This window comes from Conger conger, chromosome 19 (genome assembly GCF_963514075.1).
Source record: "Conger conger chromosome 19, fConCon1.1, whole genome shotgun sequence".
In the NCBI taxonomy this organism is placed as follows: domain Eukaryota; kingdom Metazoa; phylum Chordata; class Actinopteri; order Anguilliformes; family Congridae; genus Conger; species Conger conger.
In genome coordinates, this window is record NC_083778.1 from 17,270,466 (window position 1) to 17,293,498 (window position 23,033).

General features: G+C 48.0%; 2 protein-coding genes across 2 annotated transcripts in view; both read left to right on the top strand.

Moving 5' to 3' along the window:
* The window catches only part of cacna2d1a (calcium channel, voltage-dependent, alpha 2/delta subunit 1a), a 121,173-nt gene extending 114,351 nt beyond the window's left edge, over positions 1-6,822 (top strand). The window contains exons 36-38 of the mRNA XM_061229166.1: positions 947-1,059; positions 3,255-3,337; positions 6,706-6,822. Of these exons, the coding sequence (XP_061085150.1) occupies positions 947-1,059; positions 3,255-3,337; positions 6,706-6,822 (313 nt within the window). The remainder of the gene's footprint in view (positions 1-946; positions 1,060-3,254; positions 3,338-6,705) is intronic.
* Positions 6,823-20,392: 13,570 nt separating this feature from the next.
* Positions 20,393-23,033, top strand: part of LOC133118837 (hepatocyte growth factor-like) — a 33,704-nt gene continuing 31,063 nt past the window's right edge. The window contains exons 1-2 of the mRNA XM_061229098.1: positions 20,393-20,441; positions 22,426-22,582. Coding sequence (XP_061085082.1) covers positions 20,393-20,441; positions 22,426-22,582 — 206 coding nt within the window. The remainder of the gene's footprint in view (positions 20,442-22,425; positions 22,583-23,033) is intronic.

Sequence of the window (23,033 nt, forward strand, 5' to 3'; positions counted from 1 at the left end):
ATTATTATTGTTATTTGTTACAGTATGAAGCACTACTTGATCTCAAAGCCTTTTACAATGATGCAGGGAAACTGACCTCAACCACCACCGAAGTGTAACCCTGACCTGGGCGATGCCCGGCAGCCATTTTGTGCCAGACAACTCGGTGAAGAAAGTGGATTTACCATATGGGCCATTACTATAGCTATAATTCAGCAGACGGGAGGGGGGGGTTTACAAGGCCTTCAGTGCGACCCTGTCCAGGGTTTAACCCCCCTGGGGGCAGAAACTCGAACCCCAAAGCGAGTGTGATAGTGCTGCTATTGTAGCAACCCTCTGACCTGCAGCCACGTCCATTATCTCGTCCTGGGGGCATGTCAACCAAAATGGCTGGCACGGTGTGTCCGTCCCCCTGTTTGTTTGCTTTGTTAGAGACACCCGAGACCTACACTCTCGGCGCCGAGATGTTCCCATGGAGGCGCTCGCCCATGTGTAAAGAAGGCTTGTTTTGACGGCGGCCATTTTAGAATTCTTTCTCGTCCTGACGCTGTTGAGTGGAATAGGGGTTTTGTTTTTCTTGATTTTTTTAAGTAAGCAAGGGGTGTTCAACAGACTAACAATGAGAACAGCTTAAAGGAGGCCCATCTACATTAACATTTGTATTACGAATAATTATATATAAAATAAATGTCTATAAAAAAATCCTAGCATCCTACATGTTGTGTATCACCCACCAATGTAGTGTATCTGGATGTTTAGCTACATTATCAGGTCATGTTAAGTGCAAGTTTCCCCACTTGGGATGTGAACATGTACCCTTCTGGTTGGATGAGTGAGCCTGCTGAGAGGGTGTGATGTGGCGGGGATGTGTTTCACCGCGCCTGTTGTTCGTGTGTACCAACGCTCCCGTATGGTTTGTGTGCCCTGCCTCTGTTGCCTGGGTAACGCGGGCGTGCGTCTCTTTCAGGCTGTACCGCGCCGAAAAGCTGCTGAACACCAACCTGGTGTTCATCATCGCCGACGCCGCGGATCTGTGCACGTCCTGCGACACCAAGCCCCTGAAACAGGCCGAGCAGCACTGTATCCTTCACCGCTAATGTTTACACACCACCGCTAACGTCTACACAGCACCGCTAACGTTTACACACCACCGCTAATGTTTACACAGCACCGCTAACGTTTACACACCACCGCTAACGTCTACACACCACCGCTAACGTCCACACACCACTCTAACGTGTACACACTACCACTAATGTTTACACAGCACCGCTAACGTGTACACACTACCACTAACGTTTACACACCACCGCTAACGTCTACACACCACCGCTAACGTTTACACAGCACCACTAACGTTTACACAGCACCGCTAACATCTACACACCACCGCTAACGTCTACACACCACCGCTAACGTCTAGACACCACCGCTAAAGTCTACACACCACCGCTAACGTTTACACACCACCGCTAACGTCTAGGCACCACCGCAAACGTCTACACAGCACCGCTAACGTTTACACACCACCGCTAACATTTACACAGCACCGCTAACGTTTACACACCACCGCTAACGTTTACACAGCACCGCTAACGTTTACACACCACCGCTAATGTCTACACAGCACCGCTAACGTGTACACACCACCGCTAACGTTTACACACCAACGCCAACGTTTAGACACCACCGCCGACGTTTAGACACCACCGCTAACGTCTACACACCACCGCTAACGTCTACACACCACCGCTAACGTCTACGCACCACCGCTAACGTTTACACAGCGCCGCTAACGTCTACACATCACCGCTAACGTCTACACACCACCGCTAACGTTTACACACCACCGCTAACATTTACACAGCACCGCTAACGTCTACACACCACCGCTAACGTCTACACACCACCGCTACCGTCTACACACCACCGCTAACGTTTACACACCACTGCTAACGTTTACACAGCACCGCTAACGTTTACACACCACCGCTAACGTCTACACACCACCTGCACGTGCACACTGGCACTCATTCAGACCCACTGAGACTCCAGCAGCACCGTATCCTTCACCACTAACGTTGCACAGAGACTCACTCAGACCTACTGACTCATCCAGACTCACTCAGACTCAGACTCACTCACTCATTCCGACTCATTCTGACTCACTGAGACTCATTCAGACTCACTCACTCATCCAGACTCACTCAGACTCACTCATTCAGACTCATTCAGACTCACTCACTCAGACTCACTCACTCATTCAGACTCACTCACTCACTCATTCAGACTCATTCACTCATCCAGACTCACTCAGACTCACTCACTCATTCAGACTCACTCACTCATCCAGACTCACTCAGACTCACTCACTCATTCAGACTCACTCAGACTCACTCACTCATTCAGACTCACTCAGACTCACTCACTCATTCAGACTCACTCAGACTCACTCACTCATTCAGACTCACTCACTAATTCAGACTCACTCACTCATCCAGACTCACTCAGACTCATTCAGACTCACTCAGACTCACTGACTCATTCAGACTCAATGTGCCCAGTCTTAGCATCTTCAGCAGCTTCTTAACACTACATGCACAAAGGCAGTAGCTACACCCAAGGCCGTACTGATAATTGGCCATTCAGTTAAATGCAGGTTTAAATACATTGTGCCTTTTACAGAGACGATTTCTCACACACATCAGAAACCGTGCCTGAGCCACCAGAAATCCTGGTGCGGTGTTCATGCAATGTGTCTGATGGTTTTTAATCTGTTTTAAGTTACGGGTTAACTCTGAGCCCTAGGGGCTTCGCTGTAAATTAGAACCAAAAACGCGAGCGGCTCGGAGCCTCTCCCCGGCCCCAGATCTGAGGCAGAGGCGGCCATTCCGCTGAACACTTTCATTTATAATGGTAACCGCGAGCGAGGGGGACCGGCCGTCGTATGTCGTATTTTGACGAACCCCGTAAAGTCGGGGGGGCAGTTTTATTGTGTTAACAATGACAACAGCATGAAGCCAGAAACGGCAGCTTTGTAGAGATGAACAAAGAGGGGTTTTTTTTTTTTTTAAATCGCTTACGTCGTGTATTTCATCCGCTCCACACGCGAGAAATAAAAAAAGTACAGTAAGCGCCCGCTGCTTTCTGGCAGATGTGCGGGTCGCGTCTTGACACCGCAGTGACGGGGGAATGGACGGCGGCCATTTTGTGGGGATGGTTAAAATGTTAAATGTCGGAGGCCAAGCGGTTCATTTCCTGAGCGGTTTCTCCAGCCCAAGGCCCTGACCAGTGCGAGCTGGCCAAGAACCCGCGGTACAGGAAGGGACCGGACTCCTGTTTTGAAAACAGCAAAGATGTAAGTGGGGATTACTGAAATCCGATGCCCGATCGCTGCTTCCCCGCACCTCCCCCCCCCCCCCACCCCACCCCGTGGAGACTTCACTCGACCGCGTTCCGCGTCTCGAACTGAGACGTCTCAATTCACCTGGAACCGTTTCTTTCACACGGCTCCTCTAAGCTTCCCGAAGTGCTCCAAAACCCACAGCTATTTCTGCATTTGCACTTACTGTCTTTCAAAACCGCCTGCCGTTTCCTGCATGTCTCTGTACGTTTTTTTTATTTTTTCCCGGTTTCACACATTAAGTTCCACTATTTGTTCTTTTTCCATTTAAGAGCCTCTGAGGGCTTGCCTTTACTTATCCATCGCACTCCAGATTTACCCTCGAAAAATGTGAATATGGCTCTGAATATATACAACATGTAAAAGTACCTTCTCCTTCTTAACTGTGGATTCCAACGGTCTTGGTCAACTTGGAAATTTTAACATTTCATGAAACCACCTTTGGTGTGTCATTTCTGTGTGAAATCGGTTGCAGGCATGGCTGCACTGTGAACACTTACAGTTCGTTTATAAATTTATTACATAAACTAAAACTTATAAACTACTTTTTTCTTGTAAACTGGTTCTGCGAAGATGGACTCTCTCTCTCTCTCTCTCTCATTCTTTATTATTCATATTTTTTTTTAAACAGTTGCATGACCTTTTCATCCCTCTCTTCTGTCACTTCCCTCTGTGTCGTGCTCTCTTCCTGCATTCCGATTGGCCGCTCATCTCCCCCTGCTTTTCCCATTGGCCGCTCATCTCCCCCCGCTTTTCCCATTGGCCGCTCGCGTTGCCCGTCCGTAAACTGGCAGGCCCGGCTCGTTCGGTCCCGCGAGTCCTGGCTCTATCCTGTCCTGGCCCGCGCTCCCGTCTCCATTTGACTCCAACTTTTCATGCGCTGTCACGGGGTCAGTCTCATCTCTTTATTTACTGTCGCACACCTGGGGCAGGCTTATGCGCGCACGCATAACGGCCGTCTCACATTTTCCAAACTCGGCCGTCGCATTACGGTACATCCATTTAGCAGATGCTCTCATCCGCGACGGCCGATAAAGAGCGCATAGACACACGCGCGCGTACAGTAAATCTACGTCCGCAGGAGCGGCGAGAACGGAAAAGGCTATTCGGATCGCGAGCAGGGCGATTAGCCGTAGCCAGATGCACCGCGATGGCGCGCGTCCGCGGCGCTAATCGTCCATCGGCCTACGCGGAGAGATTTACGCCCGTCTGGCTCCGGGCTGAGAGCAGTAGGTTTCGGGGACGTTGGAAACGGGGGGCCTGCCGTGGCAGGAAGCGGGTTAATGCGAAAAGCAACTGGACGTCCGCCGCCGTGTGCTGTGTGTCAGGACTCCCGGGCCCGACGGCAAGAGTTCCTCTTCTCCGCGCGCGGGTGATGCATAGAGCTCGCCCCGGTCTCTCCTCGGGCCTGAAAAATAGCTCTCTTCCTTCCCCTGTCGGCCGGAGGAAGTTCAGAACGCGATTCCATCCAGGAGGTATTTTCTTTGGAATAAACATGGGAAGCGGCAGATGCGATTCTGGGCTTGTTTTTTTTGTCGGCGGGGCCGGTGGATTGGCTCCGTCCAGCCCCCCCCCCCCCCCGGGGCTGCTCTGTGCGTTAGCCCCCGCAGACAGGGGGTTAACGGGGCGGGACCGCCGCGAAACACGGCGTGAAAGGGCGGCTCGTTATGAGCTGAGGGGTCGCGACCCCGACGGGAATCGCACGACCGCCTCAGGTGTGGTTTACAACACAAACACAAACACGAACCCAAACAAAGGCCCTGAGTCCATCTGCTCACACTCCGCATTAAAGCGCCCGCGTTTAGTGGCGATGTAGAGTGGAGATACTCGAATTAACTGGAAAATTAGTGCTACTGATTTGGCCAGACAGTCTTCACACCTGACTCCCTGGTAAAAGGGGGGGGGGGGTGGAAAAGCAACAGTTCTCAGCCCTGGAGGACCGTGATTAGATGAATATGATGGATGGAGAGGGAGTTCCACAGCCTTCAGAAGCACCATCTCAGCCTTACCGCAATGTGCTTTCTTCCGGTTTCAGACAATGTCAGGCAGGAAACAGGAGGGGGTCGGGTGTTGGGTGTGAGGGTTAGGCTAACGGAAGAAGTGCTTTGCTTAGGCCAGTTAAAGGAAAAGAACAACAATTTGTGAAATATACCTTTTTTTCCCCAGGGTAGGCTACTGGTACGCTCCTGACTCCTATAGGCTTCTAGTCTTTCTGTCTTTATTGAGCCAGTGAATGCACAAAAATGAAAATGAAATCGAACATCTCGTCGAAGTCTGGGGGAAAAAAGGCATATTTCCCAAAATGTTGGTGTTTTCCTTTAAGGACAAAGCGTATTCTCATCCATATTGAATCGCAGCCAAGGCCCTCGGTCACAGATTTTAGATCAGGCAGAGCAGTGGACAGCCCTTGGTCACAGATTTTAGATCAGGCAGAGCAGTGGACAGCCCTCAGTCACAGATTTTAGATCAGGCAGAGCAGTGGACAGCACTCGGTCACAGATTTTAGATCAGGCAGAGCAGTGGACAGCCCTCGTCACAGATTTTAGATCAGGCAGAGCAGTGGACAGCCCTCGGTCACAGATTTTAGATCAGGCAGAGCAGTGGACAGCCCTCGGTCACAGATTTTAGATCAGGCAGAGCAGTGGACAGCCCTCGGTCACAGATTTTAGATCAGGCAGAGCAGTGGACAGCCCTCGGTCACAGATTTTAGATCAGGCAGAGCAGTGGACAGCCCTCAGTCACAGATTTTAGATCAGGCAGAGCAGTGGACAGCCCTCAGTCACAGATTTTAGATCAGGCAGAGCAGTGGACAGCCCTCGGTCACAGATTTTAGATCAGGCAGAGCAGTGGACAGCCCTCGGTCACAGATTTTAGATCAGGCAGAGCAGTGGACAGCCCTCGGTCACAGATTTTAGATCAGGCAGAGCAGTGGACAGCCCTCGGTCACAGATTTTAGATCAGGCAGAGCAGTGGACAGCCCTCAGTCACAGATTTTAGATCAGGCAGAGCAGTGGACAGCCCTCAGTCACAGATTTTAGATCAGGCAGAGCAGTGGACAGCCCTCAGTCACAGATTTTAGATCAGGCAGAGCAGTGGACAGCCCTCGGTCACAGATTTTAGATCAGGCAGAGCAGTGGACAGCCCTTAGTCACAGATATTAGATCAGGCAGAGCAGTGGACAGCTGTCAGTCAGATTTTAGATCAGGCAGAGCAGTGGACAGCTGTCAGTCGGATTTTAGATCAGGCGGAGCAGCAGCGGCTCAAGCTGGCAGAGCAGGCCGTAGCATTTGCCCCTCTAACTGCCCCTTGTTGCCCCGGGGCAGGAGGACGACAGCGACTGCGGCGGGGGGTCCGGGCTGACCCCGTCGCTCTGGGCCGTGGCGGGGGGCCAGCTGGCCGCGCTCTGGGTCCTGACGGGGCCGCGGCGCTACCGGTCCTGACCGGCGAGCCGCGGGGAGGGAGAGAGGAACTCCGCCACGACGCCTTTCAACACGCTGCCAGAGTCTCTCGCCGAGATTTAACCGCCGAACGGGGGGAGGGGAGGGGAGGGGGAGGGGGAGGGGGACCAGGGGAAATAACCGCCCGGGAACTTAAAGATGGGGACGCGAGGGTTCCTCGCCTCTGTGCGGAGCTCTGAGGGGGGGCGGAGGACTCATTTAGGGGCCTCTCGGGGGCCAGCGGGTGGACACTGCCTTACCCCTTCAGGGGCCCATGGTGGGACAAGCTGCTTCGTTTGCATTGTGTGGAGTTCTTGTTGTTGCTGCTTTGCAGAAAAAAAGTAAAAAAAAAAAATTGTACAAAAAAAAAAAAAGAACTGAATTGGTTATATATTACACTGCCAAAACTTTGTAAACTTTTTTCTTTCTTTTTTTTCTTTTTTTTTTTTTAAACTGATGGTTTATCTGGGATGCCTTTTAAGTCAGTATTGAGTTATTCATTTACTTGCAAGCTCTCCAGTCACAGTAAAGGCCAAAAATACAAAACCATGTCTCAAAAGTTGCTCGCGGGGTGCTACTGGGTCATAGTGTTTCACGCCATGAAGGTTTAAAGTGGCTTTGTCGTGAAGGGTTTTGAGTGGTCTGTCAGTTTAGAAGACACCTCTCCCTGTGGGCCTTCAGACAGCGGGGAGGTAACTGCCAGGTGTAATCCTACCGTTTAAACGCCACAACCAACGGTGTGTCCTCGGGGTAGCCATTTTATTTATTCTGCCGTTTAAATATTCAGAGCTGACCAAACCTTTTCTATTGGTATTTATTATTCTGTTAACTTTTTAGTTTTTCTCTCGACGATGAAGTTCGTTTTTTTAACTGGGAGGGGTTGATGGACTTTCTTGCATGCTGCTGGTAAAACTTGCATTGTTCGTTCTTTTGAATGTAACGGTTTGCGCTATGAACAGTGAGAATAACACAAAGGGACAGAGGACCTGGGAGTAGTGGAGTTTGACCCACTATGGCATTTCTGCAAACTGCTGGGGTATCCATTTCAAAGGACTGTACTAATGACCAAATGCTTCTGAGTAACTGTTGCTTGTACTTCTTATTTTTTATGGCACAACGCCAGAATTTTTATTTTTTTCCCCCCCTCATTCATAAAAAAAATAAAATAAATAACGTAATCTGACAAATCATTCCCAAAGCTTCGACATGTCTGAAAACCTGGATTGCATGCCTCCAAACTGAGATTTGGAAGAAATACAGGAAAGTGTTTGAACTGTAATAGATGTGAGCCAAGGAAAAAAAAAAAAACAGAAAAGAAAAGAAATGTCAAAAAACTAAAATACTTCTGAAAATCTGAATCGCATGTCTGTAAACTGGAATTTTGAGGAAGTACAGGGAAATGTTGGAACTGCACTACATACATCCCACCACATTTTTTTTTGTCTTTATTGACGTCCAACTCTTTTCAGATTTGAACACATGATGTCAGATCAGCCTTGTGGCCCACTGTCTGCCTGAATATACAATCAGAGTTTTACAGTCTGTGTTTTCAGGGTTCTTGGGTTCGTGTTAAAGGGTGTCGTATTAATCCCGCAACGCGTGGTCCTGTCTGTAACGTCTACAGACCGCTGTAACTGTACCCCTCAGACTGCCTTGCATAGCATAGTAATCTTTCTTTTTCCACATCAGATATCATAAATTAATTTCTCTTTTTTTGTTGAGAATCACATCTGGATTCCTTGGCTCTACAACATAATTTCAGTCCCGACATTAATTCCCTGGCATGAAATTCGATAAGATAATTTCAGTCCCTCCGGTTTGCAGGGTTACAACTCCTTCGTGACTTTGTGTTTTTGGTTTGTTTTAATATTATTGTTGTTATCATTTTGGATTACTGAATGCAGTTAATGTGTGTGGACGTGAAATGCACTTTGTTGTCGGTACCACTGAACACATTTATAGACTGCACAGGCATGGGGAACCAGAGGGCTTTATTCTGGGGCCAAATTCAGTGTGTTGATTGTGTACTTTGTCCTCCATTTTGAGTTGGCTTAATGAAGGGGTTTAAGCGTCCATGGGAAAATGAGGTGTATAATATTGTATATGGACGAGAGACAGAACAGACCCGCTTGCTCAGATTTGATACTGAAGTCTGCCAGTCTGTCTCTCTACTCTTGGATTCTGGTAATTGTCTAAATGTTTCTGTCAAAGCAAAATAATTACAGTACAATTAGGATCAGTGATTGCCTTCTGTAAGATGAATTTACTAACTTATTAGTAAAAAAAAAAACAGGAAAAAAAGATCAGATTCATCACTCGTATGCTTTGAAAGAAATGTATGTTTTGACCTAAATTCATCTAATGTTCAGGGAACTTTTGGTATTTGGTAATGTTTTTATTTTTATTTCATTTTCTCTGCAGTTTAACAAAAAAAATCCACAAAAATCTACAATGTAACACTGTGCCATAGGATATTTCTACCTGTTGAAGGATATCTATGAGTGATCACTGGTTGCCCAAACAGGGGATTTTAGGTGCCACTGTTGGAAAGGCCATCATCAGTCACTAGTGGATTGGTTCCTGTACTGAGTTGACCAGTGACAGACAATAAGGAAAATGCGAATGCTAACCTTGACAGATATTACATTTTACGAAGGTAAATCATTGTAAATAAATCGACGTACGAAGCCTACGTTTTAATATAGATCAGTGCTACTGCCGTTCTCCCGAAAGAGACAGCATTTTGCCGTTTTTATTGCTTAAATCTGCCTGGATATCGTACATCGCGAGCAGAATAATTCCCAAGGTAAAAGCGCAAGTGCATCCTTATTCGGTTCTGCCATTTTGTTTTTCGTATTACTGTGAAATATGAGAACTTATTGCCTTCGATGTTTTTTATTCACTTCCGAGACATGCCAAACTCGCGTCAGATAACGAAAGCAGAGATCAGGAATCAAGATGCTTTGAGTTAAGTTGTCAAAAGAAAAAACTAAAGGACCAAATGGTAGAGGTGTAAACACACAGAATGTATGCTTTGAGCGGTGAGCGGAGGGCACCTGAGCTCTACAGGGTAACGGCAGGCTGTGTGTTACTCCCAAAACGACCTCAGACATATGGAATACGGGACGTCAAAGGATATCGCCTTTTTTCTGTTTCTGATATATATTTTTTTTTTTTATGTTCGAGTGCTGAAATCAAACGCTGTTGCTTCAGGAGCCGATGCTGCAATGTGATTGGACGTCGTACTTGATGCTGTTGGTGCTCATTCTGCTAGGGGCTTCTCTGGGTCGTGCTGTTTTGTTTTTTTCTTTCCGGATTGTTCTATTGAGATCGCTCGTGTGTGTGTGTGTGTGTGTGCGTGCGTGTGTGTGTGTGTGCGTGCGTGTGTGTGTGTGTGTGTGTGTGTGTTCTAACCGCAGGGCCCATCTTACCGCTGCTCTGGGCCTGCTCTGTCAATCTCATCCTGATTGTGCTTTCTATACCTAACACTTTTTTTGTGTGGAAATTGACTTGGCTTGACAATTTTTTGTAAACATTTGTACAATAATGTTATTAAAAAGGAAATGTGGGGGTGGGGGGGTTGGGTGGGGGGGGAGGGAGGGGGGGGGGAGGTTGTTTATAATCCTACGAATGTGTCGATCCTTGTGCAAATACAGTATATTCAGAATAAAAGTTTATCGTTAGTACATGTTGCTTTGCCTCTTGCTTTCCCCCTCACTGTTGTACTGTCCGGGTCGTTTGCGTCTTGGGCGAAGAGGTTCGACTCGCGGTTGGCTGAGTGTTGCCGCTCCGTTGGTAAGACCCTTTCATCTGCAATGATGCTGAAAGATATAAGATGCCTTTGTGTTGTACTTCTTTGTTAAAAATGCTACCATCTTTAAAGCGAGTACTTCTGTTGAACTAACTTACTGCAGGGAAGATGTTGCAACCACACTCGGGTGGGAAAACAGTAGACTCTCAACACACAATCTTTTTATGTTTTCCCTGATGTATTTCTGGCCCGTTTCAATCACTTTTTGATTTGAACTGTTTATATGTGGTATTCTGGTGGTGTGTCTGCCAACAGGCCATGTATTATTTAAATATGGATAACGCTATATTTATAAATCACTTTTGAAATTGAAAAATATATGACAAAACATTTCGGCTTAGTCTCAATTCGTCGACTGCAGAAGAGTGGGCGACTTAGAATAGTGTCCATTCAATCCAGCCAACCATTTCTAAATCAATTTGGGTTGCAATTGACCTTTTAAATTTGCAGTAGCAGGGATTGGCAGTTGCAGAGAGCTCGAATCTCAGAGATCACAACCCGCCTTGTGTGCACCTATCACAGACGTCTTCATCCGATAGCCGCCACGCTGGCTTTCACTTTTCCCAACGCCGCCACATCCTTTGTTTAGACTGGTAATAAGGGGGTCGGTAATCCGAATGGTTAATACACACGACAGGCGTGTGGGAGTTCAATCCCGGCTGTAGCCACAATAAGGAAGGAGGAGTCCTTTGTCGAGAAGATTGGTTCAGACCGTGACCAAAGGCGTCAGGGATCGGCGTCTGCCCCACACAAGAAGCTGGGTTTCTCCCGGGGAGGCCGTTTCCTGCTTCTGAGCGGTTTTGGGTCTGACCTCAGAAGACGTGTGTTAAGTGCCCCCTGAAGGTGCTCCCCCCCCCCCCCCTCCCACCCCACATAAAGCACCGGGTCCATTCGGGAACGCCGTTCCCGTTTGATCCGGGTCGAGTTTTCCGCCGGGATCCCCCCGGCACGTTCACCGCTGGTCTTCGGCTGCCGTTTCGGAAGGCCGTAGTCGGGGTGCAGAGGGCCAGATGTTCAGCCTGTCAGGTCCTGCTCAGGGCAGTCACACTGCAGTCTAAGGTAAGTGTATCTCGGGGCTGCTGTAAAACGATACCCTTGTGTGGTGGGAGCAAGGTCACTCCTGGTCGTGTTTCGGCCTGTTAACCATTCGCCGCGAACAATGCAAATAAACATGGAGTCAGCCAAAAAGTATTTTCAGTCTTTATTTATTCATTTATGGAAAAAATGAAAAGCTTTCTTCACAAATGTCTCGCCGAACTTACTGTACGCCGATCAGGTAAAATGATCAAACGGTAATGAAAGTAATATTCTTAACCAAAGTAACCAAATAAATGTATTCGTAAGTATTGTCTATTCACAGTGTGTCTTTAAATAGACTTTATTAAAAACAAGACTCGTGAAAAATGGTGGTAAAATGACAAAACTAAAAAAAAGGGCCAAGTTAAGGTTTTGCTTTAGCATTGCAGTTTTCAAATAATCACTGCTGCAGATTGTTCTAGATTATTTTGGTATTTTTGGACGCTGTTACTGTTCAAGGGGGTCTCTAATTTGCATTAAATAGGTTGCAGGACATGTAAACAGTGTAATTCAAGCTATCCAACAACTGTGATTAGGCGGTTTATAATGTAATAAATAGAAAGGCTTGTAATATTCCATTACGCTAGGCATGCAAAGTCTTGGACGTGGCTCTTTATTTTGTCTCGATGTCTGTGCATCTCTAATTTGGCTGACCCGTGCCCCACGGATCAGTGCTTGGCACCATTAAAGGTCTTCCAGGCAGCGTTAATGAGCTTCCCATAAGGGGGATGTGAGTGCCGGGACAGAAATGGCCTGTGTTTATCCAGCCTGGTGGGTCTGTCCAGGGTCACCCTGGCTTGTGTTGTCTTGGAGGTCGTCTTCTGAAGCGCCGGGTCCAGTGGTGGATCGAACAGAACCGTCGGCAGGAAGTCCGAACGACCGTTAAACTTTGACCTCACGTGCTGTCCCGCCGTTTATCAGAACATCCAGTGGATGGGAGGGGGGGGGGGGGGTGTTTTTGGATTCATGCGGACCGCTGGCGTGTATGATAATCACGGTTTCCAGCTTCTATTTATGGATGGGTCGTACGACAGCGGTCAGGGAAGTCTGGGATTGCGGCAGGGACGGGACATTGTTGACTCTGACGTCAGAAGCATTTTGGGTTTAAATGGGTTTCATGTAGAAGAGGGTGCACACACAGGCAGACAGATTCTGAGACCGTGGACATGTCTCAAAGCCACACACACACACACACACACACACACACACACACACACACACACACCTTGTGAGATTTAATTCTGTAGACCGAAGCCATTTTCAGTTAAACCAGGGATCATGCCTGGCTGACTGTATCTGTGTTGCAAACTAAACCCCATTTTGTTTAATTTTTCCACTCCCCCATGGTCCTCAAGTACCTTTCAGTGTAACGGACGAGTGAATGAATAATGGCATTCCTGCCAGCGATACAGAAGATCAGAAGGCCCAGGTACTCTCCATCTCGTACGGAGGAACCCGCTCTCACGGTTACTGTGAATACTCGTCGTAGGAGAACTCGTTTTTCAGCAGCACGGAGGCATGTTGAAAAGGCGGTCCGCCCAAAAACGCAGACTTATCCGCCGACTTCACCCCGAATCACCCAGAAGATGCGACAAGACGGTTCGCTTCTCCGACAGAGAACCGAACCGAAGCTCATGCTGGCAGACAGACACTGGAACAGAGAGTCTGGCTGGGGCCCGGGCGGGGGGGCCCGGGGGGGCCCGGGCAGGACTCCTGGCGCAGGCTGAAAGGACCGGCCGGGGGGGTGGGGGGGGGTGGTATGGAGGCGCGTGAGAGCCATCCCTCACGGTGACTCCTGGATTTCCTCCATGCGGAGCTGGCCGAGAGATAACGCACACTCGCCCGCCCGTTCCACCGCCTCATTGTCTCTGTGCTTTCAGGATCGCCGCTCCGATTGTCTCTGGGTCTCACTGATCTTTGAGCCTGATGAAGCACTTTACGCAGCACTGTCCTTTTATGAGGATGATTATGATTATTATTACTCTGATTATTACTGTTGTTTTATTATGATGATGATAATTGTTTTTATGATAATTAATATTATTACTACGATGATTATTGTTGTTTTATTATGATGATGATAATTGTTTTCATGATTATTATTATTATTACTATTGATCCTGACTAAAACCGGCAAATGTATCGTCTCACCAGATGAGATGGGGCTCAGATGTAAGCAGCCTTAATCACTCATCTTGAGTCCCTTAAACCGCTCCAGCTGTCCTCACTCCCTCCCCCCCCCCCCCTTCGTTCGGCGTTTCTCCTGTACTTTCTCTGGTAAGAAGCGGATCGCTCCGATGGGGAAAGGAGGAAAGCAGTGTGGTGTCGGTCCATGGGCAGGTACATACACCAGTCCCCCCCCGACCCTGGCTTTAGCGGCTGGTTAGCGTCTCCTGGACCGGGGCACTGGAGTTAATAGGCCGTTTGTAGTTCTGCGGGCAGGAACAACGGCCGGCTTTAACGGGGTGCCCTTTTATGGACCGCTGGGTGAGATAATCACAGGTTGGGTGCCAGATCAGGCCACACGAGTGCTGACAGATGTCCTGCGTGGGATTCAGGAGACAAGTTCGGCTTTTCTGAAAAGGCCACGGTTTATCGTCAACGTTGGTCAGGGTCTGTTTCGATTTTCAAACGCCTATATCCTGAAACCACAGGAAAAAAGTTTTTTTAAAAGATCCAAAATACTGACGGCAACCTTGAGAAGTCTTGTCTGTTGTCGGCACCAGATCTGTTACATCAGTGGCAACCATTCTACAGGGGAATTCTTTTGCTTGTTTTCCAAATCTCACTAGATTCTGAGGTAATACACACATTCCCCAAGAGTGTCATGATTATTCGGTGACTAAAAAGGCTGGTAAACGAACGAACGAACACTTTGAATCGCGTGAAGGACGCGTGCCGTCATTCGCTTGGCCGCGCGCGGCCGAAACGGCGGCCTAATTAGACGTACAAACCTGCGGCGTGTTCGGAGGGCGAGCGGGCATTTGAAATGAGCTGTGACACGTGTTCTGCATTACCTTCTGTGGACATCGTGATTCCAACCGTAAAGCATGCGGCGAAACCCAGAAGAAAGTATAATGGAACTGTGTTCTGAACCTTCCAGATGGTTCCGTGGCTAAAGTTCAAAGCTGCAGTGTTAACGGGAAAAAAAAAGAATGCCGCATTAAGCCATTAATTCGACCAATAGATTTCAAAGTAACTCACAATAATTCAGTAAAGCTGGTTATTGTAACAAAGTGAATAATACGTACGTCACATACATTTTAATAATGGACTTGTTCTCTGTTGATGTAGTACTGCAAAGCCTGCTAAATACTGTTTATAGCTTTCACAGAGACGTTTGTCACCCGCTGTTAAGCTTTTATTCTAGTGAATACTTGTCAAATTGAGCTCAACTACACGGAAAGTGAAGCTCATGGAATAGCCTCTATCTCCAGCATGGAGGGAAAAAGTTGAATCACGATCAATAGGCTTTATCACAAAGCGTTTAACCGCCCATCGAAATGTCTCTTGATGGAACAAAAGCGGCTCCAAGATACGAGGCAACTTTGCCCGTTCTGGGAAAGGCTGGCCAGTCCACAGTCCATTAACTGACATCTGGTTGCGAGAGCACCTCGGGTTTTTTTCCCGTGTGTCCTTATCGCACACCGGCACAAGTCTCTGGTGCTACCAGGCCGGCGATGGGCCCTGTTCACACGGCTGAGGCCTGCCTCACGCCACACGCTCAGACCGCGCTCCAAAGGCGACGGAAGGAGTCCGTTAAGAGAGTGCGGGTCAGAGATCGCACGGCTGGCGTTCCACGTACGCCCCGGCAATCAAACCCTCCTCAATACCTGCCTCATTCTGGGTCGCCCCTTTATTTTTTCGTCTGATGACGGGTGCTTAATGGCACACCCCGCCCTAATGGTGAGCAAGATGGCCCCCCCCTGCACCCCGCCGCAGGCAGGCTGGGGGTCGGCCTGAGGTCTGGGCTAATTTGCTGCGGGTGAAACTCGACACCCGTTTGCGGCCGCCGCTTGACAAATCTCTTCAAAGCTGCGGGGGGAAATCTATTAGCACCCCGAGGACCTTGCCTGCACTCACCCCCCCCCCCCCAAACCACCCCGTCTCCCCGCCAGGGGCTGAATACCACCACCACACACACGCACACAGGCACGGGAAAAGGGGATTTACAACGTTACCGCGCTAACGCCGGGGATTAGCGGGGGCTGTGCCGTCGCACGTGGTGTGAGTTCAACGGCCGCGCACAAAATGGCCGCCTGGCCCCCGGAGGGCCTGCAACACTGACGCTGTTGTTTTGGGCTTTTATTGTGCTCTGGGTTCGGGCGTGACAGGCCTCTCCGATAGGCGGGTGTTTTAATGGAGGTGTGCATTTTGGGGAGGGGGGGGGGTGTAGGGGGGTGACTAGGCGTTACCGGGGCGATTTAGGAGGTGGTGCTAATTGCGTGATTGGGTGCCGGTAATTGCGGTGTTTCGCTCAATCTCTTCCTCATTAATTTGGGCCAGACTGTTTAGTCTGAGTCGAGCTCGCCCGGGGACTCAGAAATGACGACAGAAGAATAGAATGAGCGTGACCCCCCCCACCACCACCACCACCACCAAACTCACGGGAGGTTTCTGGGGACTCTAATTGGAATTAAGGCTCCTGTTACAAAAGCCGAAAGCGTTAAGTCGAGTCCCGTGGAAGTTGTGTCAATGTCGGCCTTCCTGCAACTCGATATTTCTCCCAAAAAAAACGGACCGGCCCCGGTTTTCGGTTCAGCGTGACCAGATACTGTCGTTAAACGTCAAACTTTACCTCCGTACATCGAAATGAGCAAACTACATTCCCACTGTCCCAAGCCTGTTGCAAAACGTCGCACCCCGTTTGGGAGAAAACTACAGAGAGCAGCGCAAGGGGAACTTTACAGTCACTGCTTTGCTTTTAGAGGAGTAGGTGGGGTTAGAAGCTATGATGTAAGAGTGATGTAATCGAAAGCAATTTCTCCAGATTTATTCATGTCACTTTAGCCTTGCAAATCGTTATCAACACCCCCACCAAACAAAAACAAAAAAACCAGACGAGCAGCATTTTTTCCGGTATTGACCACGATCCAGGGTATTATTTTTCAATTGTAGGCTCACGCTGACTGGAAGCTTAATTGCATTTTTTCATCATTAAATCATAATTTAACTTGTAACATTTCATACACCAACAAGTAAACAATTTAAATAAAGTTTGGACATACTCATGTACATGTATGCTCATGTTGGACCAGTAATCTTGGAGCCTTTCTTAGAGTAAAGGGCTAAAATACATGAGGCCTTTCCAAAGTAATTAATAGATTTATTTTGTGATATGTCTTCTTCTTAGTGGTAGTAGTAGTAGTAGTATTCGTAGTAGTATCATTTATGCAACACAAGTGGCACGGAATATAACTGACTTCTTGGGAAAAGTGCTATCACTTTCAGGGAGGGCTTGTTATTCCTGGGGGCAGGGGTTTGAAGACACACAGACATAATCCAGACTCCCAACAGAAACTGACAGGTGGACACACACACACACACACACACACACACACACACACACAGAAGAGCAGGGGCGCAGTAGCCACCTGCCCAGCACCCCCGCCCGCCTGCCCGCCCCCCAGCGATGACAGAGGCCCACCCCGGAACGGAAAGGTGACGACACCATCCTGCCCCTAAAGATTCACCCAAACCTACACCTCAAAACAAACAGAGAGATGCGCCGACATCACAAACGCCGTTAGCACCGTGGGTTCACTGCCTCCCTCGTGCCCCCGATGGCGGGAAACATCACTTTCCTCCCGTCTGTCGACAGCTCGGCGAAGCGGTGCTCCAACAGGGCTCAGCTGCCTCATTCCGCTGACCCTTCTGAAAGGATGTTTTGTTGACAGTTGCGACTGGGGGTGTCCGAAAGGCCGGTCCAGTTCCGTCCTTGTACAACCGTCACGTCTAAATACACCCTCGGGTTACAGCTCAAGACACTTCCCTTTATTAAATTAGACCGAGAAGATTCGCCATTGCAACCCCATTTTCAAATAAACAATAAATGTTCTTCGCCCTTCAGACTGACCCTGACTTCAAGATTCACATAATCGTTTTACTTTCATCCCTGTCCAAATGTATAAATCCACCTCGGCCAGAAAATCCCATTCTGCTTCTCTTAGTCAGGAGTGAAATAGCCAGCCTGGGATCACTTTTTGATTAAATTGTTTTTATTATGTTGTAATTACATTTTAATGTGCGGGCTTAAATCCCATAGCTGGAGACACACACACACAAACACACACACACACACACACACACACACACACACACACTCTCTCACTCTCTCTCTCTCACACACACACACACACACGCTCTCTCTCTCTCTCTCTCTCTCTCTCTCACACACACACACACACTCTCTCTCACTCTCTCTCTCTCTCTCTATCTCACACACACACACACACACACACACACACACACTCTCTCTCTCTCTCTCTCTCTCTCTCTCACACACACACTCTCTCTCTCACACTCTCTCTCTCTCTCTCACACATACACACTCTCTCACTCTCTCGCTCTCTCTCTCTCTCTCTCTCTCACACTCACACACACACACACACACACAAATGTCCAGGATATTTGAGGAGGAATCCTCTGATCCTTAACAGGGATGGCATGCATCCGGTGGAGAGGCTGATACAAGTTTAATGATTCTCCTGCAGTGGATTGAACAGTAATTAGACAAAACCCAGATTCTGTACAGAGGCCGTTGTGCCAGCGCCCATTCCCAGTGCAGGGATATTTCAGCACTCCCCATATTAAATTGGCACGCTGCGCGGGGTGTTTTAAAACGATGGGATGCGCAGCGATGGGAGACTTTAACAGTTTAAGTTCTGCTGAGACGGGGAAAATCCTCATCTGGCTTCAAGGCGCGGAGCCTCGGTGAAATGTCTTTGCTGAAATTTGTGCCAAAAAGGGGGCCATCGCATCGAAACGCTTTAATCTTCAGACGTGACTCCACCGCGCTGATGACGAGCAGCGCCGTCTCTCGCAGACGCTCGCGCCCGGTCGGCTCGCGATTCGCCGCTCCGCGTCTCTGTAACGTTAAAAAAAAAAAGCCGCTCTCCCCTCCGTAACGCGAACACTCTCCCTTCCCCAAATCGCCTGGATCAATAAATAAAAGCCCCGCGTCTGGGTTTCATTTGGGCCTGTGTTTTCCCCTCTGAATCTCTGGAGGACACTTACCAGGCCCCTGTTAATGGTCAAAGTGTGGGTTCCAGTGAAATAACGAACTGGCTGGTTCTCCGCGGGGCCCGGGCTCCGGACCCGGGGAACACTTAGCCAAACAGGCCACGGGGCGTGCTCTCTAATTGGACTGCGTCCAGGTGCATCCGTAGCGTGGTTCACTGATCGTTTCTCCAGCTGACCACGACACAGTCACATCCACACTAGACTACGGTTGTCAGACAAATTGCATTTAGAAGGTATGAGAAAAATAATACTGCAATTTTTACCCTAGTCATGTTACTTCGTGTGGGTTTGCAAGGCAAAGCTGATGTCATCTGCCCTGTAACACTGATATTTTGGCGTCAGTCAGAGATTAAATGAATAGCAGCCAGTTAGTGACATGCTTTTTTGTGCGCTGTTTCCAGCTCTGCTCTTGAGGGCAATCCTGGCTTTGTGATTGACTGTCATAAAAGATGAAATGCATTCAGGCTAAAGTAATGTATTTGTTGTACATTTTTCATAATCTAGCAGACTTATACATGTTTTTTCCACCATGCATGAAATATTTGCCCCCAATTTCCTAATCACACTTAGAGACACATATGAACTACCAGGTCATAATTGGTGTATCTCACTATTCACATTGAAAATCACTTCAGTAAGCTTGTCTGTTTTAAGCATTAACCAAAGTATATTGATCTTAGATGGGTGCTTGTGATGTTTGCCATCTGCAGATGGCAAATCTATGGGCTTTTTTGAAGACAGATCTCGGTCAGGTTAGACATGCATATAGAGCCATCAATGTTCAATATTTGGCCAAAAACAAAAAAATGTAAAAACAAAAATGTACCCAATACTTGGATCACTGGCCAAGTTGTTGGCTCCTCTGGGGACATCAGCATGTTTCCGTGCACTGCCTGGCTGAGAACGGTATGTTATCAGCCCACCTCCACCTATGTAAAAACATTCATAGTTTGAAACCGAGAAGGCATCCTAACTTTTACTTCTGGGAAATACAGTTGGATGCAGACAGCGCTAATTTGTCTGACCACCAACAGAAGAAAGAAAATGCGCTGTGTCACGAACAGGCTATCACCTTCTGCCAGGCTAACAACCGTCACTAAAGGAAATGACACGCAACTGGTCAAACATTTCACCTCTCGGTGAAATGGCCCCTCGTTAGATAATAAATAAACACGCCGCTTGTTTGAAGCTCCGGGCGAAGCGGGGTAGAGTTCCCTTTAAGTGCCGTTGCTGCGGGGGAGGGGGGAAACGGTGTGATAGTCATTTTAGGGGCTGAACAACGGACAGGTCCCTTTCCAGTTAGTGGGTATCTTTGCTGTAGTGCGGACATTTCGGTTAATTACACAAGCTAATGGTGATATCCGTCCTTATAAGCAGACGTAACGCGCGGGCAAACTCAGTCATTTTCCCGAGCTCGGAGTATCTTCTACGAAAGCGATAATCATGTGGATTTACAAGGCGCTGCTGTGTGTCACTCTTGTAGTTTACTCAGGTAAGTTGATGTGGGCTTTTGTTGGAATCGTGATGCGTTACCTTTCTGAGAAATTAACGTATTAAGCCCACTGCGTCAAACTGCAGAGATTGAGCTGTTGAGATTGTACACCTGCAGGTCTGTTCAACGCATATGATGTATTAATAGAACTTTGCGGCATAATGTATTGATGCTTTTATCCGTTTATGCCTTGCATGGTTTTGTGAGGATGTTTTGTCTTTCTGTGTTTATTTCATCCTTGAAATGTGTTCCACATGCAAGTAAATATTTATTAGCGAGGAAAATAATCAAAGGTTCGTATTTACAAAAATAACCAACTTATTTCAAGAGCTCCCCAACAACCATGCTGACTTCTGATCTGAATTATGAATTGATTCAATTATGATTGCTTAATTTGACAAGAATTTGACGTTTTCTGATGTACCAGCATCTTTGCGCTTCGTACTTGGGCTGAGCTTCTAATACAAATGAAAAGCTTCGACCCTTCTTGTCAGTCCGCGTAGTTATTCAAGCCCTCACTGGCGTGCAATGAAATCCCTTGCAACAGAATGTCAAATTACTGTCTTGCAACGGTCTGTCAGACTTTGAAATCAAAATTAAAATAAAAGCGTGCAGTCACAAAGAAACGCCTATCTCAAAAGAACTGAAATGCTTAAGACATATTTCAGAATCGCCTACATTTTACTCCGGTATTATCGTCAAGCAATGTCACATTTGAACTGGTTTAATGTTTAATTCCGAAGACTTGTTTCTTCGACCGAAGAGGCTCTTGGAGATAGCCTACAGGCTGTCAATGCAGCCGGGTCGTTTAGCTGTCCGTGGAGTAAGCTGGCTACTGTGGGCTACGGGAAAGTATGCATTTGTTTACTTTGGACTTTCCGAAAGCGTAGTCTATGAATTAAGTATGACTTACTGAAACATGTGCTATATAATTCAACTCACCTCCGACAGTGAACCGCAGCCGTAGAATCTGCTAGCCTACGGCTTCATCGGAACCATTTCAAATTTCTAACGGAATGCGCTGGTGCCAGGCAGGGAAGCATCTGTGTGCCGCGGAATCACGGCGCATCCTCCTGCAAGCGTTATCTTGTCAAGTTAGCGTGTTTATATGAACCAATGCGTCAATTTCGCGACTGTTGCCGATATTAATATGCAAAAGCAATAAAGTTTGTTATTTTTGCTTGTTTTGTATCGTAGGTTCGCTTGCGTGAGACGAGGGTACTGAAAACGCGCAGCCGTGCGTAATGCGCTAGTCTCTGAACTTCAAAGCTGCAGATAATTGAACTAATTGCGGGAGGAGTGAATATTGTGAAACTGTCCTTTAACCTTTTGAGAGTTGTAGCCTATGAAAAGAGCAATGTGTCGTGCGAGTTCGAGGCCCCGGGCTCGTGCGACAATGAATTTACAAGCTCAGGAGAGAGAAGGGAAAACAAGACGCTCAAGTTGTTTCCAGGATGTCCTGGAGTGAAGAGGTCAATAAGCCTGTTCACTTGTTCACCCCCCTCCCGAGGGTGACTCCAGATGAGTTATTACCGAGTAACAAGATGGATGGCTCTACTTTTCAACATCAAATTAAATTTGGCCCTCCTTTAAAGCACAGATGAAAAGCACTTTTTTTTTTTTTTTGGCTTGCAGCGTACTGGGAAACGCTCCGCAGATAACTGCAAAAAAACACAATAAGTGTGTCTTAAGTTCCGGAATAGGAAAGAAAAAAAAAACGTCAAATGGTTCGATTCGTCTCGGTCCTATTCTTCTGTTCAGAGGGTGGAGGCAGGTTGTGTCCACATTCCGGAACTGGCGTTTGAATTAAATTGAATACGATCACTTAATAAAACATCAGAAGATGTAAACGTTAAGAGGGGTATGATTTATGTAAGCAACGTTTCCAGGTTAAGCTTCGGGTACCGCCGGCGTTCGTTTGATGTGCGAAGGGGTGTGTGTGTTACGTTGGACGCTCTTATCCTTTTCCTGTCTCGTGCTGCAGCGAGCAAGCGGAACTTTCTTCAGGACTACCAGAAGACTGACGGAGCTCGCCTGGTCAGGTCGAACAGTGCCCACCTGACCAAGAGCAGGGCTCTGAGTGATGAGGCCAGGTGCGCCCGGAGGTGTAGCAGGGGCAAGAGAATGCCCTTTACCTGCAGGTATGTGCGCTTGCGTAAGGGGGAAACCTCCCTGCAACCCTCCCCCACCCCCTGCCTTCAATGTGTGCTGAGACACGATGTGGGGAAAAATGTGTTTTCTTAACAGCCATCTGGTATACGCAGTGTTAAATGAGGTAGTACGTGACCTCTGGAGGTGTCTTGAGGTTCTCAAAGGTCATCTGTGGCCATTGACGTCGCTGTATATCATGGCATATGCAAACATGGGGCGACATTGGCTCAGGCGGTAAGAGCAGTCGTCTCATTGGCTCAGGCGGTAAGAGCAGTCGTCTCATTGGCTCAGGCGGTAAGAGCAGTCGTCTCATTGGCTCAGGCAGTAAGAGCAGTCGTCTAGCAGTCGGAGGGTTGCCGGTTCGATCCCCACCCTTGCTGTGTCGAAGTGTCCCTGAGCAAGGCACCTAACCCCCAAATGCTCCTGACGAGCTGGTCGGTG